Source organism: Coregonus lavaretus (genome assembly GCF_964263955.1).
Source record: "Coregonus lavaretus genome assembly, contig: HAP1_SCAFFOLD_2938, whole genome shotgun sequence".
NCBI classification, from domain to species: Eukaryota; Metazoa; Chordata; class Actinopteri; order Salmoniformes; family Salmonidae; genus Coregonus; species Coregonus lavaretus.
Window position 1 is genome coordinate 11,506 of NW_028160899.1, and position 18,382 is coordinate 29,887.

Sequence of the window (18,382 nt, forward strand, 5' to 3'; positions counted from 1 at the left end):
CTTGCTATTTACACAACATAATAACAATAATAATCATAATAATACATCAATACCAACAATTATAGCAATCGGGACAGCCTGCATCTTCTCTTAACATGTTTTTAAATAATTATAACAACACTGTTTAAAATTAAAGAGAGTAGAAGGAAAGCCTCAGAGAACTGAACACAGGAAATCCAGGTCTGACCTTACAGCAGCACAAAGGTATAGGTCAAAGGTCGCCATAGAGAAAAGCTAACCAAAGAAAAAAGAAAAATACACATATACATACATCATAAATAAATAGACAATCTCGCACCAGGAGAGCAATAGCATTCATTTATTCACCTCTGAATCACGTTCTAGTTTCATCCCTTCCGTTTTTGTTTTTTTTGTTTTTATCAAACCTTTGGAAAATAAGAGAGTGAGAGCGATAGATTGATAGAGAGAGAGAGGGAGGGAGCGACTTGCATTGTGCTGATGTGCAAGCAGTTGTGTACCCTGCGCCAGGCTTGGCTCACTGAAAGATCCCCTGAGAACAAACGAAAGGTGGCGGTGTATCTTTGTGTGTGACTATATGTGTCTGTGTGTTTATGTCTGTGTGTGTGTATGTGTGTGTGGAGGGGGTTTGTTTCAGCTATGGGCTTCTCTCATATCCCAACACTGTTTAGTTCTGTGTGTGTGTGTTTGGAAACTAGCCAACAGAGTGAGTTTAGCAGTGTGTTAGGTGGATGTCTCTAACATTGTCAACTGTGTGGATCTACTTGCATATACCGGTAGTTGTTGTCATGAGCCCTGGAGAAATCAACAGTCCTTCCTACAATAATTCTGCTCTTTAGAAGAGTACTGGGTTGAGTAAAGTTCTTCACTCTCGCTCACACACATTAACAGTCTCCCAGTAGATGCACTAACTGTAGGAGCCCACAATCACAATAAATAACATCTTAATTACACTCAACTGAAGTCATCTCAGTGAACATAAGACGTTGAAAATACTTATTTTTTAATGTATTTTCAACCAACAATACCTATTTCAACATCTTTTCAACCAAAAATACATGTTTTAAACGTCTTTTCAACCACAAATACATATTTCCAACGTCTTTTCAACCACAAATACATCTTTTCAACCACAAATATGTATTTTCAACATCTTTTCATTGTAAGTTCAACGTTTTCATGCTCATAGGGACGTAGCTTGAAACCTCTCAGATGACTGTTCTTCACCATACCACACACCTGGTGATGTCACCAGAGGGAAGAGCAGGGGTGGGCAAACATTCCGGCTCGAGGGCCACATCGGGATTTAGAAATTCAACTGAGGGTAGCACAGACGTTTTGGGGACCGATTTGTTTGACAAAATCAATTTGGGGGCCAGAAAAAGGGCAGTTATTTGAAAATATATAGGTCTATTATAATTTCTACAAACATTCTATCTAGTTTTAGATGTTCAAGTGTGGCCTGGAATATTTTTAAAACCCAAAATAATAATTTGCCCCCCCAGTTTTTTACGTTTTTTTTACTGAAACCTCCCGTGGGCCGGATTGAATGGGCTGTAATTTTCCAACCCCTGGGTTAGAGTGTGTTGGTACCCTCTTAGGAAGTGGATGGGATAACCCTTTTTTAAGAGTAACAGAAAAGTGCATTTCAATGTCAGATGAAACCCAAAATACATCACTCTCCCTCCAAATAAGGAACAGCACATATTGCTTGCCTGTAGTTGTGTGTGCATGAGTGTGTGTGGTTGTATGTGTTTCATAAATACCATACAACAAAAACTGAGATTAACGAAGGAAAAGGAAAAATCCACAAAACATTATATTATTTCTCATTACCAGAATGAACAGATCAAATAAATTAAAACCATAACTGAGATTTTTTTTGTTGATTAAAAGTCCATTAAAATCGCTATATATATTCATATAGTATCTATAGTATTTGTCTGTCTGTCGCCAGCCACCCTGGAGCATGCTCTGTAGAGGCTGGGGAGGGGTATTCATGGGGGATGTGGAGTGAGACATGCGAGTACTGAACTCCACTACAGGGAGGGCGTAACTTAGACCTAACCCCTTTCCTCCCCACCGCCCCAAACCTCAGTCATGTCACACTGTTAAACACTGGAATAGAGAAAGCAGACACATCTTTATGGGTCACTATGAGTCCTCTTAAACTGCAAAGTCTTCGTAAACCATGATGGGCTGACACGCCAACATGGAGGATCCATCACTGTTTTGATGCAGTACCACCGGTATAGTCTCTTAGGAGAGTCTGAATAGTCTCTCTCTGCATTGTGCTGTGGTGGTTTCTGGGGTACAGAGCTCTTTCTAAGTCTTTGTAATGAAGGGAGGGGCAGACTGAGCCCTGCTGGGGTTGTGGTTTTCTGGGGCTGAAGTCTTTGGGAGGAAAGCGCTTGGCTATGTCTCAAATGACACCCTATTACCAAAATAGCACTATACTTTTGGTGACTTTTGGTCAAAAGTAGTGCACTATATGGGTGATATGGTGTTGTTTGAGATTTCTCTAACTGACACCATACAGAGGAACTAGTTCAATGTCAGTGCCCCCCCCCCCCCATCCCATAGTTGTTCTCTTCAGAGCTTTGGTTGATAGTACTGTAAATGTAACCTAGTAAATCAACAGCCAGCTGAACCCCATGTCTAGTCTAGGATCACTAGCTAGATAAGAGACTCCCAGAATCTCTCTGGCATTTCTGTCTTCTCAGAGTTTGAGTCTTTAACACTGTCTGTGTGGGGAGCGTACATTTCCCCCCTCTGTCCTCCCTCCTCCCTCCTCCCTCAGGTCCGTTTTCCCTCCTCCCTGGGTGGGCCGGTTGTGGTCAGGAGTGCGGTTAGTCAGGACACCTCGATGATCTCCATGCTCCCAGAGAAGCTGGACTGCTTCCCCATCTTCCCTAGCTCCTCACGGGAACGCGTATCGGAGATGCCCTCCTCAAATTCCATCTGACAGCTGCGTCGCTTGAACTGCTTCTCGTTGCCGTTGGAGACCGTCCCGTTGGCGACGGTCATTGAGGAGTCCCTCTGCAATGGCACTGATGACGACGATGCTGTTTTGTCCCGCTGCACTTTCTCCCGTAGCCGCACCCCCTCGCTACACCCGAACGCCACGTACGCCGAACTGCTTCCGAATCGCACTTCCACCCCTCCTCCTCCGTCTCCACCTAGTTCCATCTCTCCTTCCCCTACCTCTTCAGCCCCAAAGTACCAGGGGGCGTCGGCGGTGGGTGTGACAGGAGTGACTGGGGTGGTGGCCTGGACTGTGTCTCTGTGTTTGGTCCACATTGTCCCGGACTCCATGGTGGGCAGGGAGAGACGCATGGAGCCCTTCAGGTTCTCCTCCAGGCTGGGGCTCTTGTGGACGGGCAGGGAGCGTCCCAGAGTCAGACTGAGGGACTGGGGATGTACCGGGGAACTGGCTGTGGACCCAGATCCAGGGCCGTGCTTGGCTTTCCTCCTGGGCCTGGACGATGATGGACCTCCAGAACGAACGCCCCCCTCACTGGGACCCCCGACGCCGAGACCTCCGATGCTGCCGCCGCACCCCGGGGAAGGGAAGGGCGACTCGGCCGAGCTGGGGCTGTCTGGGACGGGGGAGAACTGGGGGCAGACATCATTGACAGGGGGGCTGTCCAGCTTACACAGCTTGGGCACATCCTCAGAGTGTGTGGGCGCTGTCAGGCGTGAGCAGTGGGGGCTGCTGGGGGAGTAGACAGACTTGATGTCCAGGGAGAAGGAGCGCTTCAGCCGGTTGGTGTCCAGGATGCGCTCGGCCGACAGGTGGAGGCCGTTGAAGCCCTGCTGGAGAGAAGTCGGCGAGGGGAGCTTCGGTTCTGGTGGGGTCTGGGGCTCGTTGACTTCTGACCCTGAGCTGACCCAGTTGACCTCTGAGCCCTGGGATTGACCTTTGCCCTCTGAGGTCTTGTCATCTGACAGCGCCTGGAGGAGCCGCAGCCCCTTCTCAAACTCCAGCAGCTGGCCCAGGAAGTTGAAGTTGGGCGAAATCGAAGGCCGTCGGTCCTTCACAAACCTGGTCAAGGGGAAATAAGAGGGCAAAATGTTAGTTCCAGTTAGAGTTGGGGCTCCAGTTGCAAAGTAAAGCAATACAAATATTTAGTAAAGTTATTCTAAGCTACTTCCTGTGTAAACCTAATATTTATTGTTGGGTTGCTTGTAATTAAGTAGCAGGTTATCCCCCGAATGAACTGGTGTGAACTTCTAACTGCCACACAAAAGATGATCCTAGGCAATGTTCTCCAGAGAACACAACTAGTTCCTATTGTACACTAGTTCCTCTGGCAACTGGGGGGTTAAGATGAGTGTCTAGCGTTTCCTTAAACACTGAGTCACCTTTTTAAAGATGCTGCAACTTAAACTCAGCTGGCAGGGAGCGTTGGGGAGAGAGCGTACCTGTAGGCGTCATCCGATGACAGGCGCATTGTCTTCATGATGTATGCGATGGCGATGGTTGCTGAGCGTGAGATTCCAGCCAGGCAGTGCACGATGACTCTGCAGTTTGACACCTTGGCTTTGTCTGTGGGAGGGGGGAACAAACACGTGTGAACACACACAGCTGTACCCAAACCCAGGAACAGGATTGGATAGAACAGAGAATCTCCTGGGAGAATGGAACGCCCATCGAATAGGATTAGATAGAATATAGAGTCTCCTGGGAGAATAGACGGGTTAGCTGACAACGTCATGAAAACGATGCACGTGCTTCAAAGGGGCAGAAGGCTGTGGGTTGTTATGGTTCTGGATAGCCAGATAGCTAGCAACAATGACAAGAAACTGTCATGTGGTGAATCGTAAGTGGCTCGTTTCAGCTAGTTTGATCTTGTTCTTGATACCATGTCTTGTTTTGAGGTGTTTTGACTGATGTCATGTCTATGCTAATATGGCTCAAATTTGCTAGCTAGCTAACTAACAACTGTAACAATGTATTTGAGAAACAAGTGCTCATTGTGCAACTTTATTTCTGTTTTCAATAAACATTGGAGACTAAATATAGTTTACATGTTAGTAACAATCTAAGCCAACCCCGTCTGTTTTGACTCATAGTTCCGCACGCGTCGGCTTTGTTGCTAAACAACTAACCAGTCTATGGAACACCCATAGAAAACAAACCACCTCTTCCTATTCAGCACAGGGGGTCGTCGTCATGACGATTAACCTCGCTTTGGGAGTGTACCACTTGTGAAAACAAGGAGGGTGATACGGTGCTATACATTACGATATTGTGATATACTGAATATGAGGCCTGTTTCACTATGTTGTGTGACATACACTGCTCCTGCTCAGGTTACTATTACTAGTGCATATTCTGTAGCTCGGTTGGTAGAGCATAGCGCTTGCACCACCAGGGAAGTGTGTTCGATTCCCGGGACCACCCATATATAAAACCTTTAAGTATGCATGAGTTTAAGTCGTTTCGGATAAAAGCGTCTTCTAAATGGTATATATTATATTCTCTGCACATGTAAAGACACACACAATCATGACTTACCGATGAATTCATTGGTTTTCTCCAGCCAGGGCAGTAGTTTCTCACAGTAGTTGTCATTGACAGGGATCCGCATGAAGTGGCTCTCGCTGATGAAGTCAGGCTTGGGGCAGGTGTTACTGGCATTCAGCACATATGTGATTCCATTCTGAACCATCAGGTCCTACAGACAGACGTAGAGAGATGCAGACAGGGGACTGTTAGAAAAGGCAATAACAGAGAAAAATGCAACAAAGCTAATGGTTTATTGTACTTCCTTTCCTCTCACATTCCCTCTACTTCCCCTTGACTGCTACGGGCTCACCTTGTTGAGGACGTCTTTCTGTGATCCCAGGTAGAGGTGTGGTAGGATGCGTGTGGGGCCTACATTAGCTACTGGTAGGCAGGGCTGGGATATGCTCATAGGCAGAGCTGGCTTGCCCTCACAAAGCCCGGGGAAACAGGAGGAGAACGCAGCAAAGCCCCCTAAAGGAGGAAGAGAGAGAGACAGAGAGGAGGAAAGGTCAGTTATACTCTAAATAAATAACACGTCCCAACTCAGCAAACGTTTGGGAGCCACTGCTCATGGTTAAGTTGCACATACAGAACTCACAACTCCAACACAGAAACCTGCTTGATGTTACATTTTCCGTGTTATGCTGCATATGTTCTCTATAATACACAGTATCTCCCTGACTGTGCACTGAATCCTCTTACATTACAGACTTGTGTTTCAACAACATGGCCGAACCATTTCAAACTGTGTACATACATAACAGTTGGAGTTAGAATGTGGGTTAGTGTTTCTGCTCCCAGCTCAGTAGGAAATCGTTCTCTGCTGCTCTCTGGGAGACAGTTTGGCTGCTGGGCGGTGAGGAATGTGTGTCTTTAAGTGCAGACGGCTCCACTTTCAGCATGTGCGTGTGTTAAAGACTGTGTGTGTGTGTGTGTGTGGCTCTGTTTCCTGCATGAGCTCATGTCCTGTAGCAGAGCATTGCGTCAGGGCTGGGGAATGTGAGAGGACACAGGTGCAGGGCCAGCCCAGAGGCCCAGTAACGTGCCCCTGACAACCGCGCAGTACACGCACACGCGCGCATACACACAGCTTACACACACATGCACGCGCAGCTCACACACGACGTGCAGTACGCAAACATACACTAACCACAGGCGTTCATACAGCAGCACGCAAAACAACACAAAGACATAATACACATTTGCTCCCTTTCTAAGTCTGACTCACACACGTACAAACACACACTCACTCATCATTCCTCTGCATTACTCTGCATTACTCTGCATTACCATGGTTGTATAACTTCTGGCTGGAGGAAAGAGGGGAGGAAAGGGGGAGAGCGAATGACCTCGCCAAGCAAGGAAAGGAGGGAGGGAAGAGGGGGAAGAAGGAGTGCTTCAAGGAAACCCTGAGCCCCAGCAGAAGGATTAGAACCTAATCTAGGTTCAGCCCTGCCTGACCCTATCTGGGCTACTGCCACACACACACACACACACACCCACAGACACACACACACCCAAAGACACACACTCAAAGACATGACATCACCCTGCTAAACTAGCACACACAGCACAGGACATGACATGACATAGCCTAACAGTGTAACACACACCAGGCTACAACACAACACCCTTTAACTCCACACACACAAAGCTGTAAGTAAACACTTTGCTAGTAATATATAACTGGTCCTGTAACCTCAGTTTAACCTAGTGGATGTGAGTCTGAACGGCAGAGCTGAGCTGGGCTGAATATGGTTCATGGTGGAGTCTGCAAGAGCAGAGTGTATTCGGACCCACAGACAGATAGACAGAAAGACAGACAGACAGACAGACAGACAGACAAAAGACAGACAGACAGACAGAGGGCTATATCTGGTGCCTTTCCCTTTAAGACCAGAGAGCAGAGGAGGAGAGAGCAGAGGAGGAGAGAGGAGAGGAGGAGAGGAGGGCCTGCCTGTATCCAGCTATTAATGGTAACCGGCAGAAAGATGACATCACCTCTCCACATGCAGCAGACAGGAAGAGAAAGAGAGAAAGAGAGAAATAAATAAATGAAGAAAGAGAGCGAAAGAGAGAGACAGAAAGAGAGAGACAGAGAGAGAGAGACAGAGAGAGAGAGACAGAGAGAGAGAGACAGAAAGAGAGAGACAGAAAGAGAGAGACAGAAAGAGAGAGACAGAAAGAGAGAGACAGAGACAGAAAGAGAGCGAAAGAGAGAGACAGAGAGAGAGAGACAGAGAGAGAGAGACAGAGAGAGAGAGACAGAAAGAGAGAGACAGAAAGAGAGAGACAGACAGAGAGAGACAGAGAGAGAGAGACAGAGAGAGAGAGACAGAGAGAGAGAGACAGAAAGAGAGAGACAGAGAGAGAGAGACAGAAAGAGAGAGACAGAGAGAGAGAGACAGAAAGAGAGAGACAGAAAGAGAGAGACAGAGAGAGAGAGACAGAAAGAGAGAGACAGAGAGAGAGAGACAGAAAGAGAGAGACAGAGAGAGTGCGCTCTTGTTACTACTAAGGGAGTCCCTCTTTCCTCAATTAGCACACTTTGTTTCAGCAGGAGTCTATGATATAATAACTCCTGTAATGTTCCTCATTCAAAACCCTTCCTCCATATGTAAAGGTCTTCATTCACACACTGGATGGAAGGAAGGAAGGAAGGTTGTGTGTTGGCATGCTCTCTCCCTCTCTGACTGAGGAAGGAGTGTATTCCTGGACAACGCTACATAAACAGGACACATTTACATTTACGTCATTTAGCTGACGCTCTTATCCAGAGCGACTTACATTATTATTTTCATACTGGCCCCCCGTGGGAAACGAACCCACAACCCTGGCGTTGCAAACACCATGCTCTATCAACTGAGCTACCTCCCTGCCTGCCATTCCCTCCCCTACCCTGGACGACGCTGGGCCAATTGTGCGCCGCCCCATTGGTCTCCCGGTTGCGGCCGGCTACAGCAGAGCCTGGATTCGAACCAGGATCTCTAGTGGCACAGCTAGCACTGCGATGCAGTGCCTTAGACCACTGCGCCACTCGGGACACGACACACACGTCACTTAAGTTACATTTCCCTTTTCATTACAGGAGAGTTATTGAGAGGATAGGGTCAGCATGGGATATTCTGAGAAGCTCCAGCAGGTGTTCACCAGATAATGCTGCCTTTGTGCAAAACAATCTACCCCTTCTTCTCCTCAGGTACAGAGAGCAGAGATGAGAAGTCAGGATTGTGTGCCTGCATGGGTCTATTGAGGGCTATAACGTTTCAGTAACATTGGGTCAACACCCATCATCACACACACCACTGGGCTGTCCAAAGGTTTACAGTGGTCCTGTGCTGTGTTCTTAGTCACCACTGATAACACACAATCTCCCTGTCACCGTCGCTGGTCACCTGGCCTTCAGAGTTAACGTTGCTATGGCAACAAACACGGGATGATGTGGCCGACCATTGAGTCTGTTGTCCCCGGGGTGCTGTCACTATGGAAAAACCCACCAAGCACACACACATATACCGTGCCCTCATACACACTCACACTCAGAAAGTACCTGATGATGTGCCAGAGAGACATGCACTCACATCCCCCAAAAGCACCGGATGACACATCTCTCCATTTCAATCCAAACACACACACACACATCACTGAAAATACCCTGTGACATACTGAGGCCCAGCTGTCTGATGAGATGACATCAGAAAGTCAACTGTCTGTAAGCGCTGAGATCACCTTCAGTCTTATGACCAAACACAGTCAGAGATCTGCGTCCCAAATGGTACCCTATTACCTATGTAGTGCACTACTTTTGAACAGGGCCCATAGGATTCTGGTCAAAAGTAGTGCACTACATAGGGAATATGGTGCCATTTAGGATGTACCCCACAAACAAAAAGGATGGGCTAAAAACAACCCAATTTGGGTTATTTCGACCCAGCCAGTTAGGTTGCTTGAATACACCAACAAGTTGGGTTGTTGGGATTACCCAAACATGGGTTATTGTAACCATCATTTTACATTTTAGTCATTTATCAGATGCTCTTATCCAGAGCGACTTACAGTTAGTGAGTGCATACATTTTTTTTTCCATACTGGCCCCCTGTGGGAATCAAACCCACAACCCTGGCGTTGCAAATGCCATGCTCTACCACCTGAGCTACACAGGACCATCAGTTGGGTATTTTTTACTCTCATGCTTGGTTGACCTAGAAGCTGGGTCTTTTTTAACGTCATCCTTAGGTTATTTTCAGGAGGCGTGGCTTATTAGGGACTTGGCTTTCAGCTGGATGTTATTAGCCACCCATGAGAGTAATATTTTATATATTATATATATAAGGACATTTACTCTCATGGGTGGCCAATAACATCTCATTTTTTGAGCGGGGAATGGGAATGGGCGTCGCTTAACCCTGGCCCTAACCCTGATCCTAACCCTGGCCATAACCCTGATTCTAACCATGACCCTAACCCTGATCCTAACCATGACCCTAATCTTGATTCTAACCCTGGCCCTAACCATGATTCTAACCCTGATTCTAACCCTGGCCCTAACCCTGATTCTAACCCTGGCCCTAACCCTGATTCTAACCCTGGCCCTAACTATGATTCTAACCCTGGCCCTAACCATGATTCTAACCCTGATTCTAACCCTGGCCCTAACCCTGATTCTAACCCTGGCCCTAACTATGATTCTAACCCTGGCCCTAACCATGATTCTAACCCTGATTCTAACCCTGGCCCTAACCCTGATTCTAACCCTGGCCCTAACCCTGATTCTAACCCTGGCCCTAACCCTGATTCTAACCCTGGCCCTAACCCTGATTCTAACCCTGGCCCTAACCCTGATTCTAACCCTGACCCTGATCATGACACTTGAAAATGTATTATTGACGTTTGTCATGTTTTTCTCTCTCCTTTGTGTTTGATGCTACTACAGGCAAAGAAGATGATGGAGGGAGAGATCCTTGCACCACCTGGTGGTTGGAGCATTGTGATGCGGCTTTCTAATGGACTGGGCTCCAGGCTGTGTTGTTGGGGGAAGGGAAGGGGCATCGCCTAACCCAATCACTAATCCTTACCTCTGGCAGGCAGCCAGAGGGGGAAAATGCAGTGTTGTCCGGGGGTCACACACCTGAGCGCAATCAATTTTTTACTTTGAAAACCAGAGTATTTGTTGTGATATGTGCGTGTTCAAATGTGGCCTTGTCAAACAGCTCCTTCTTGATCCTCTGTGTAGGGTTGGGCATAAATGGGTACATTGCGCCAACATCTTGCACAGTTTGGTCCATCCTGCTCGGCCAAGCCGGTGCAGAGATACATCCTGGATGGCCACCCAAGAGCCCCTCCCGACCAGTGGCTGTGGTGTGTCCGGGACTACAGTCGGAGACCACTGCCACTAGAGACCAATGCAAGGAAGCCCCCCCTCAGTATCCTGTGCCTGCCAGCAGGGGAGGTCTTGCCAAGAACACTGGCGCTGTACAGGGGGAGTCAGAACCCCTTTTCAATACGCGACTCCACCAAGCTCTGGCTCTGGCTCACCCCCCCAACGACATTGAAGCCCTGCAGACCTCCACAGACTTGCTGGTTTGGACATGCACGTGCCGACATTTGTTGACACCGCTTATTTATAATGTGTAAATGTACATTAGTCTGTTAATAAGTCAATAAAAAAATTCCTTAAAGAAAAAAATCTAATTATTGATATACCTTATTGCTTAATTGTATCCCAACAAGTGGATTTTCATGAGTTTTTAGGAAACTCATACATTTCTGTAAGCGTCATTGAGGCTACAGAAATGTTAATCTTTAACCTTAACATGTGATAACTATGCAACAGAACAGGAATAACATTTAATCTCATGGGGTGGCTAAAAAAAACTATCTGAATGCCACACCCCTACTAAACTACGACTCCAGTCTTCTGATCTGACCCGCTGGGTCGTATCTCAACAACCCAGCAACGATAGATGGATTAGCTGACAACGTCACGAAAACGTGCACGCTTCAATGGGGCAGAAGTCAGTGTGTTGTTGTGATTCTGGATGGCCAGATAGCTAGCAACAATGACAAGCTGCTGCCATGTGGGGAATCATAGGTGGCTCGTTTAAGCACGTTTCATCTTGTTCTTGATACCATGTCTTGTTTTGAGGTCTTTTGACTGATGTCATGTCAATGCTAATATGGCTCAAATTTGCTAGCTAGCTAACCAACAACTGTAACAATGTACAGTGAGGGAAAAAAGTATTTGATCCCCTGCTGATTTTGTATGTTTGCCCACTGACAAAGAAATGATCAGTCTATAATTTTAATGGTAGGTTTATTTGAACAGTGAGAGACAGAATAACAACAAAAAAATCCAGAAAAACACATGTCAAAATTGTTATAAATTGATTTGCATTTTAATGAGGGAAATAAGTATTTGACCCCTCTGCAAAACATGACTAAGTACTTGGTGGCAAAACCCTTGTTGGCAATCACAGAGGTCAGACGTTTCTTGTAGTTGGCCACCAGGTTTGCACACATCTCAGGAGGGATTTTGTCCCACTCCTCTTTGCAGATCTCCAAATTAATGTTTTGAGGCTGACGTTTGGCAACTCGAACCTTCAGCTCCCTCCACAGATTTTCTATGGGATTAAGGTCTGGAAACTGGCTAGGCCACTCCAGGAACTTAATGTGCTTCTTCTTGAGCCACTCCTTTGTTGCCTTGGCCGTGTGTTTTGGGTCATTGTCATGCTGGAATACCCATCCACGACCCATTTTCAATGGTTCTCACCCAAGATTTGACGATACATGGCCCCGTCCATCGTCCCTTTGATGCGGTGTAGTTGTCCTGTCCCCTTAGCAGAAAAACACTCCCAAAGCTTAATGTTTCCACCTCCATGTTTGACGGTGGGGATGGTGTTCTTGGGGTCATAGGCAGCATTCCTTCTCCTCCAAACATGGCGAGTTGAGTTGATGCCAAAGAGCTCCATTTTGGTCTCATCTGACCACAACACTTTTACCCAGTTCTCCTCTGAATCATTCAGATGTTCATTGGCAAACTTCAGACGGGCATGTATATGTGCTTTCTTGAGCAGAGGGACCTTGCGGGCACTGCAGGATTTCAGTCCTTCACGGCGTTTTGTGTTACCAATTGTTTTCTTGGTGACTATGGTCCCAGCTGCCTTGAGATCATTGACAAGATCCTCCCGTGTAGTTCTGGGCTGATTCCTCACCGTTCTCATGATCATTGCAACTCCACGAGGTGAGCTCTTGCATGGAGCCCCAGGCCGAGGGAGATTGACAGTTATTTTGTGTTTCTTCCATTTGCGAATAATCGCACCAACTGTTGTCACCTTCTCACCAAGCTGCTTGGCGATGTTCTTGTAGCCCATTCCAGCCTTGTGTAGGTCTACAATCTTGTCCCTGACATCCTTGGAGAGCTCTTTGGTCTTGGCCATGGTGGAGAGTTTGGAATCTGATTGATTGATTGCTTCTGTGGACAGCTGTCTTTTATACAAGTAACAAACTGAGATTAGGAGCACTCCCTTTAAGAGTGTGCTCCTAATCTCAGCTCGTTACCTGTATAAAAAGACACCTGGGAGCCAGAAATCTTTCTGATTGAGAGGGGGTCAAATACTTATTTCCCTCATTAAAATGCTAATCAATTTATAACATTTTTGACATGCGTTTTTCTGGATTTTTTTGTTGTTATTCTGTCTCTCACTGTTCAAATAAACCTACCATTAAAATGATAGACTGATCATTTCTTTGTCAGTGGGCAAATGTACAAAATCAGCAGGGGATCAAATACTTTTTTTTTCCTTCACTGTATGTGAGAGACAACAAGTGCTCATTGTGCAAATGTATTTATGTTTTCAATAAACATTGGAGACTAAATATAGCTTGCATGTGGTCAATAATCTAAGCCAACCCCGTCTGTTTTGCCCCCTAGTTGCGCACACTCTGGTTTTGTTGCTAAACAACCAACCTGTCTATAGCCCAGCACCCAGTATCAATAACCCAGTAGTTTTTAAAGAAAACAACCCAACTAAGTGACCCAATGCCTGCAGTTGGGTCAACCAAGTGCAGCTCAAACTGAAAAAAGCCTGTTCTGTTTCAAAACAACTGTTCTAGGACCATTTGCCCATTCCCCACAGTCTCACCATCACCATTATGAACTGAATAGCCAAACTGACCCTGGCTGTTGAGTAGCCATCCACCTTTCAGTCTATGCATGGTAGCCAACTCACTGGAAAGAGGGTGTCATAATGGGCCCACCAGCCAGCGCGGACTTCCTATTTCCCCTTCCCACATCCCATCTCCACTGTCCCAACACTCCGCTGCTTATATAATGCATTTTTTTCTCTCCTCATTTACTGAATTCTCTCTCTCTCTCTCTCTCTCCATAGGGCACTCAAGTAGGGTAATGAACACACATCACTCAATGGGGAGAAGTAGGGTAATGTACACAAATCACTCAATGGGGAGAAGTAGGGTAATGTACACAAATCACTCAATGGGGAGAAGTAGAGTAATGTACACAAATCACTCAATGGGGAGAAGTATGGTAATGTACACAAATTACTCAATGGGGAGAAGTAGGGTAATGTACACAAATCACTCAATGGGGAGAAGTATGGTAATGTACACAAATCACTCAATGGGGAGAAGTAGGGTAATGTACACAAATCACTCAATGGGGAGAAGTAGGGTAATGTACACAAATCACTCAATGGGGAGAAGTAGGGTAATGTACACAAATCACTCAATGGGGAGAAGTAGGGTAATGTACACAAATCAATACAATCTAAAGATGCTCCACATATGAATGAATTTCATAGAGAAATACATGTTTATAAGTGTATATCAACATATATCGATGTACTGTAGAAAGAGATGGAAAGCTTGTAGCAAGTTCATGGGGACAAAGGATAACTTTTCAACACAGAAAACACATGGCTTGTGTGTTGCCATAATTTGGAAAGCAGCACAAATGCCTTTTCACCAACACAAATCACATCCTCCGTTACTACAAACAGTCTGTCTTCTGGTGAATTGGTGAGTTATGATATGATGTCTGTTTGTATGGCCTGAAATCACTGAGCTATTGACTGAACAGAGAGGGAGAAAGAGAGAGAGAGCCTCTCTGTTACATTACGCTATTGGTACTATTGACTGGCCCTCAATCCCAGACCCCTCTCTGTGTGTTTGTGTGTGTGTGTGTTTGTGTTTGTGTGTTTGTGTGTGTGTGTGTGAAAGGCTTTCAGCTGCATTATGCCTTAATGGAGGGGAACACACACATGCAACGCACACACACACACGCACACACACACACACACACTCCCCCTCCCTTCTCCATCCTGGGGGCATTGATTTGCCTGAATGACTGCCCTCCCTCCATCCCTCTCTTCTATCGTTCATATGGGAGAGACATGACACCATCCTCTGTGCCCCTCCAGCTGTCCCCTGTGCTCTGTAGGGGACATTAGCATTTCAATGTGTCTCCCCCACCGCTATGACATCATTGCACACATGCCCCACTCCACTCTGCTCCACAAAGAGTCTGCTACAGCAGCAGGGGGCCTGAGGATAGCCACTAGATCAGCATGTCACAAAGAACAACACAATTGCAATATAGAGGCTTGAAAGGCAACCAGTATCTGTTTGTGCTATGCTTATGTTATGGTAGCTTTAGCATGTGGCTAACAGAGATCTACATTTACATTTACGTCATTTAGCAGACACTCTTATCCAGAGCGACTTACAGTTAGTGCATACATTATTATTTTCATACTGGCCCCCCGTGGGAAACGAACCCACAACCCTGGCGTTGCAAACGCCATGCTCTATCAACTGAGCTACCTCCCTGCCTGCCATTCCCTCCCCTACCCTGGACGACGCTGGGCCAATTGTGCGCCGCCCCATTGGTCTCCCGGCTGCGGCCGGCTACAGCAGAGCCTGGATTCGAACCAGGACCACTGCGCCTTAGACCACTGCGCCACTCGGGAGGATATGTCAGTATGGTAGCGTTAGCATGTGGCTAACAGAGATCCATATGTTATTATGGTAGCGTTAGCATGTGAATAACAGATATTTTTTAGTTGAGTTGAGTTTTATTTCAGTATACATGGCAGCTAAAAACTGAATTGTGTAAGTAGTGAGGCTGGTCTGTAGCCGCTAGGCAGCTAACCTCCTGATCTAATCTAAAAATAACCACTATGACACTAACAACACCTCTATTCTCAACAGATGACGACAAACGTGTGATTTTGTCTCTCTCTGGGCTAATCTGCCTTGAAGCTGTGGTGTGAACACACGCATACGAGCACGCAAAGTGCAGTGTGAACAGGACCAGGTGTTGGGCTAACTGCACTGAACCAGCTCACTGCACTGAAACACATGCATACCATACTCTGATGCAGTATACGCACTCTACAGCACATCTATACACATTGGCCAGTGTTACCTAGTGTTGATTTTCAAGTGTAATATTTATAGTGTTGTTTCAGGAGTTAAATTAGCTCTCTAAGAGTGAAACACTCAGTGGTGTAAAAGAACCCCAGTATTGGTGTTAATAACCAGCGCTGAGTGTGAGCGTGTGATTGTGTCACTTTTACTCTGTGGAGTGTTAAACCTTCCCATCAAAACCACGCCCATCATTATCATATTTCCCAGCATGCTCTACTGCAGCTAGACTTTTTAGGATTGTTTTTAATATCTGGGTTTTTGTATGTTCATTGTTTGACTGATTAATCTTATTCTACACAAAGATAAATAACATACATTTTTCTAAACTAATCCAATCAGTTAGTTAGATTTATTGCACCCATTACTGAAATTGTTTTTCCAGTTTAAATGGTTTAGGTAGTCTCCATCATTATTTTCCCTAATCCTGACAGTCATTTTGGATGCAGGTGAACACAAATTCCAACTGTTGGATATCCTAACTCTGACTGGATTCCAATAGGAACCACACATCACTTTGCAAGCCAGCATAATGTGACTTGAAGGCCTGATGGTGACCCGTAAACCAGTAGGTTCTTAACATCACTGTGTTACGGTTAAACTTGGCCATCAAAGTAAGGCCTTAAGATATATTTAAGGTATTGTTATAAACAGTTGAATTTTAATGGTAGCGTTCTTCCACAGGACTGAAAATGAACAAATAAAACAACCATGTCTCTGTCACTAACACAGTCATGGGTAGTAACTCAAAATTTACTCGAAAAGGCAAGGCACAGTGGGAAATTATATTGGAGGCGTGGCTTGGTGTGGGCGTGGCTTTCAAAATTTTATTTTTGGCCACCCATGAGTTGAAGTGTTGTACCAGTTTAAGTGGTTTATGGTTATGTGACTACTGTTTTAGCATTTCTGCTACCAGTTCTGAATTCTTTGAAAATACTTATGTAAGAGCATGTTGCAATGAGGACATTATTATTATATTATTGTAATGTCCCAAACCCAACACTGATTGACCTTGTCAAGCGATATAGATATCATTGTGTAATGGTTAAAAATACTATATGAGGTGTTATTGTGTAACAATAAGTGTTAATTCCCTAACACTGACAAAGTGTAATAACATCAACACTGTCAGTGTTGATTTAACACTGGATAATTTGCTGTGTATACATAGCTAGACACACACACACACTTTATGTTGGAAATACACCAACTGTACAGTATATCAGTGCACACATTTAGAAAATGGAACACATGCATAGTGACACCTCTCCATTGTCTTCTGCTGTGTGAAAGGTGTAACATAGAACACCTGGCTTCACACACTGCCGATGCAGAAGAGAGAGAAAGAGAGAAAATAAATAGAGTGGGAGAACCAGCGAGAGAGAGCGACAGAGTGCAAGAGAAATTGGCCTTTGTGATCGTTTTACATGTCAATGACCACAGGCGGAGAGCGTGAGCACTGTCTTACACTGTTAGCTGTTTTTGTAATTTTATCAGTAACTTACTCTATTAATCAACAGTATGATACTGTATAAACTGAATACAGTAGCTTACTGTAGAACGTACAGTAAAATACTGTACATGTGTTTTACAGTATTTATTATTGTGCATTGTGGGAAAATTTTGTGGGCGGGGAAAGAGTCTATGGGTCATTAACATATTTTTAACCGTGCCTTGTAAGAGGCTTTATTTATTGCACCCGTGAGTGACAATGCTGTACCCTGCAGAATACAGTAATATACTGTATTTTAAGAATTCTAAATACCATGTCCTGAAACTCTACAGTAACTTACTGGCCAATTACTGCCAGTGATTTACTGTAATTCAGAATACAGTATCATACTGCAATTTTGGAGTGCCAAAAACCTTTTGAACTCTAGTGCATGGTATTGTTGTTTCTCACTCATTAACATATTTTTAGGCATGTCTTGTAATTGGCTATTTTTGTTGCGCATGTTAGTGAGAGTACTGTACCAATTTAAGTGATATGTGGTTTTATTTCCCTACCAATTAAACTTATATAGGGAACAGATCAGAATGGGAGCAAGTCGCAAGCCTTTGATGGTTGAGTGGCTAGCCATGTCCCTTTGATCTGTTTTGTCCTGTAGTCACTGTCAGTTTAGAAGCCTTTGTTAAGGCCTAAAGTGAAAGTGATGTACAACACCAAATATCAGTTGGTATAATGTAATATCTAATTAAATATTCACTATTAGCAGTTGCTGATTTTATTTTTGAACAATTCAACAATAAAGTACTGTTTTGCTATATATATTTACTGCAGCATACTGTAAATTAGGGTGCATTGTTGAGAAATATTGTGGGAGGAGAAAGAATTGCTGGCTCATTAACATATTTTAAGGCTTGCCTTGTAAGAGGATATATTTGTTGCACCCGTTAGTTAGAGTCCTGTACCAATGTAAGTGTTATTTGGCAGTAGTTCCCTAACAA

The 18,382-nt window shown here is 45.1% G+C and overlaps 1 protein-coding gene across 2 annotated transcripts in view; it reads right to left on the minus strand.

The window, feature by feature from the left end:
- Positions 1 to 2,567: 2,567 nt before the first annotated feature.
- LOC311121334 (dual specificity protein phosphatase 8-like) overlaps positions 2,568 to 18,382 on the minus strand; it is a 46,767-nt gene continuing 30,952 nt past the window's right edge. For both annotated transcript variants that reach the window (XM_084195836.1, XM_084195835.1), the window contains exons 2-5: positions 5,802 to 5,962; positions 5,501 to 5,660; positions 4,405 to 4,528; positions 2,568 to 4,024 (exon numbers count right to left, since the gene is read on the minus strand). In XM_084195836.1, coding sequence (XP_084051962.1) covers positions 2,833 to 4,024; positions 4,405 to 4,528; positions 5,501 to 5,660; positions 5,802 to 5,962 — 1,637 coding nt within the window. In that variant the 3' untranslated portion in view covers positions 2,568 to 2,832. The remainder of the gene's footprint in view (positions 4,025 to 4,404; positions 4,529 to 5,500; positions 5,661 to 5,801; positions 5,963 to 18,382) is intronic.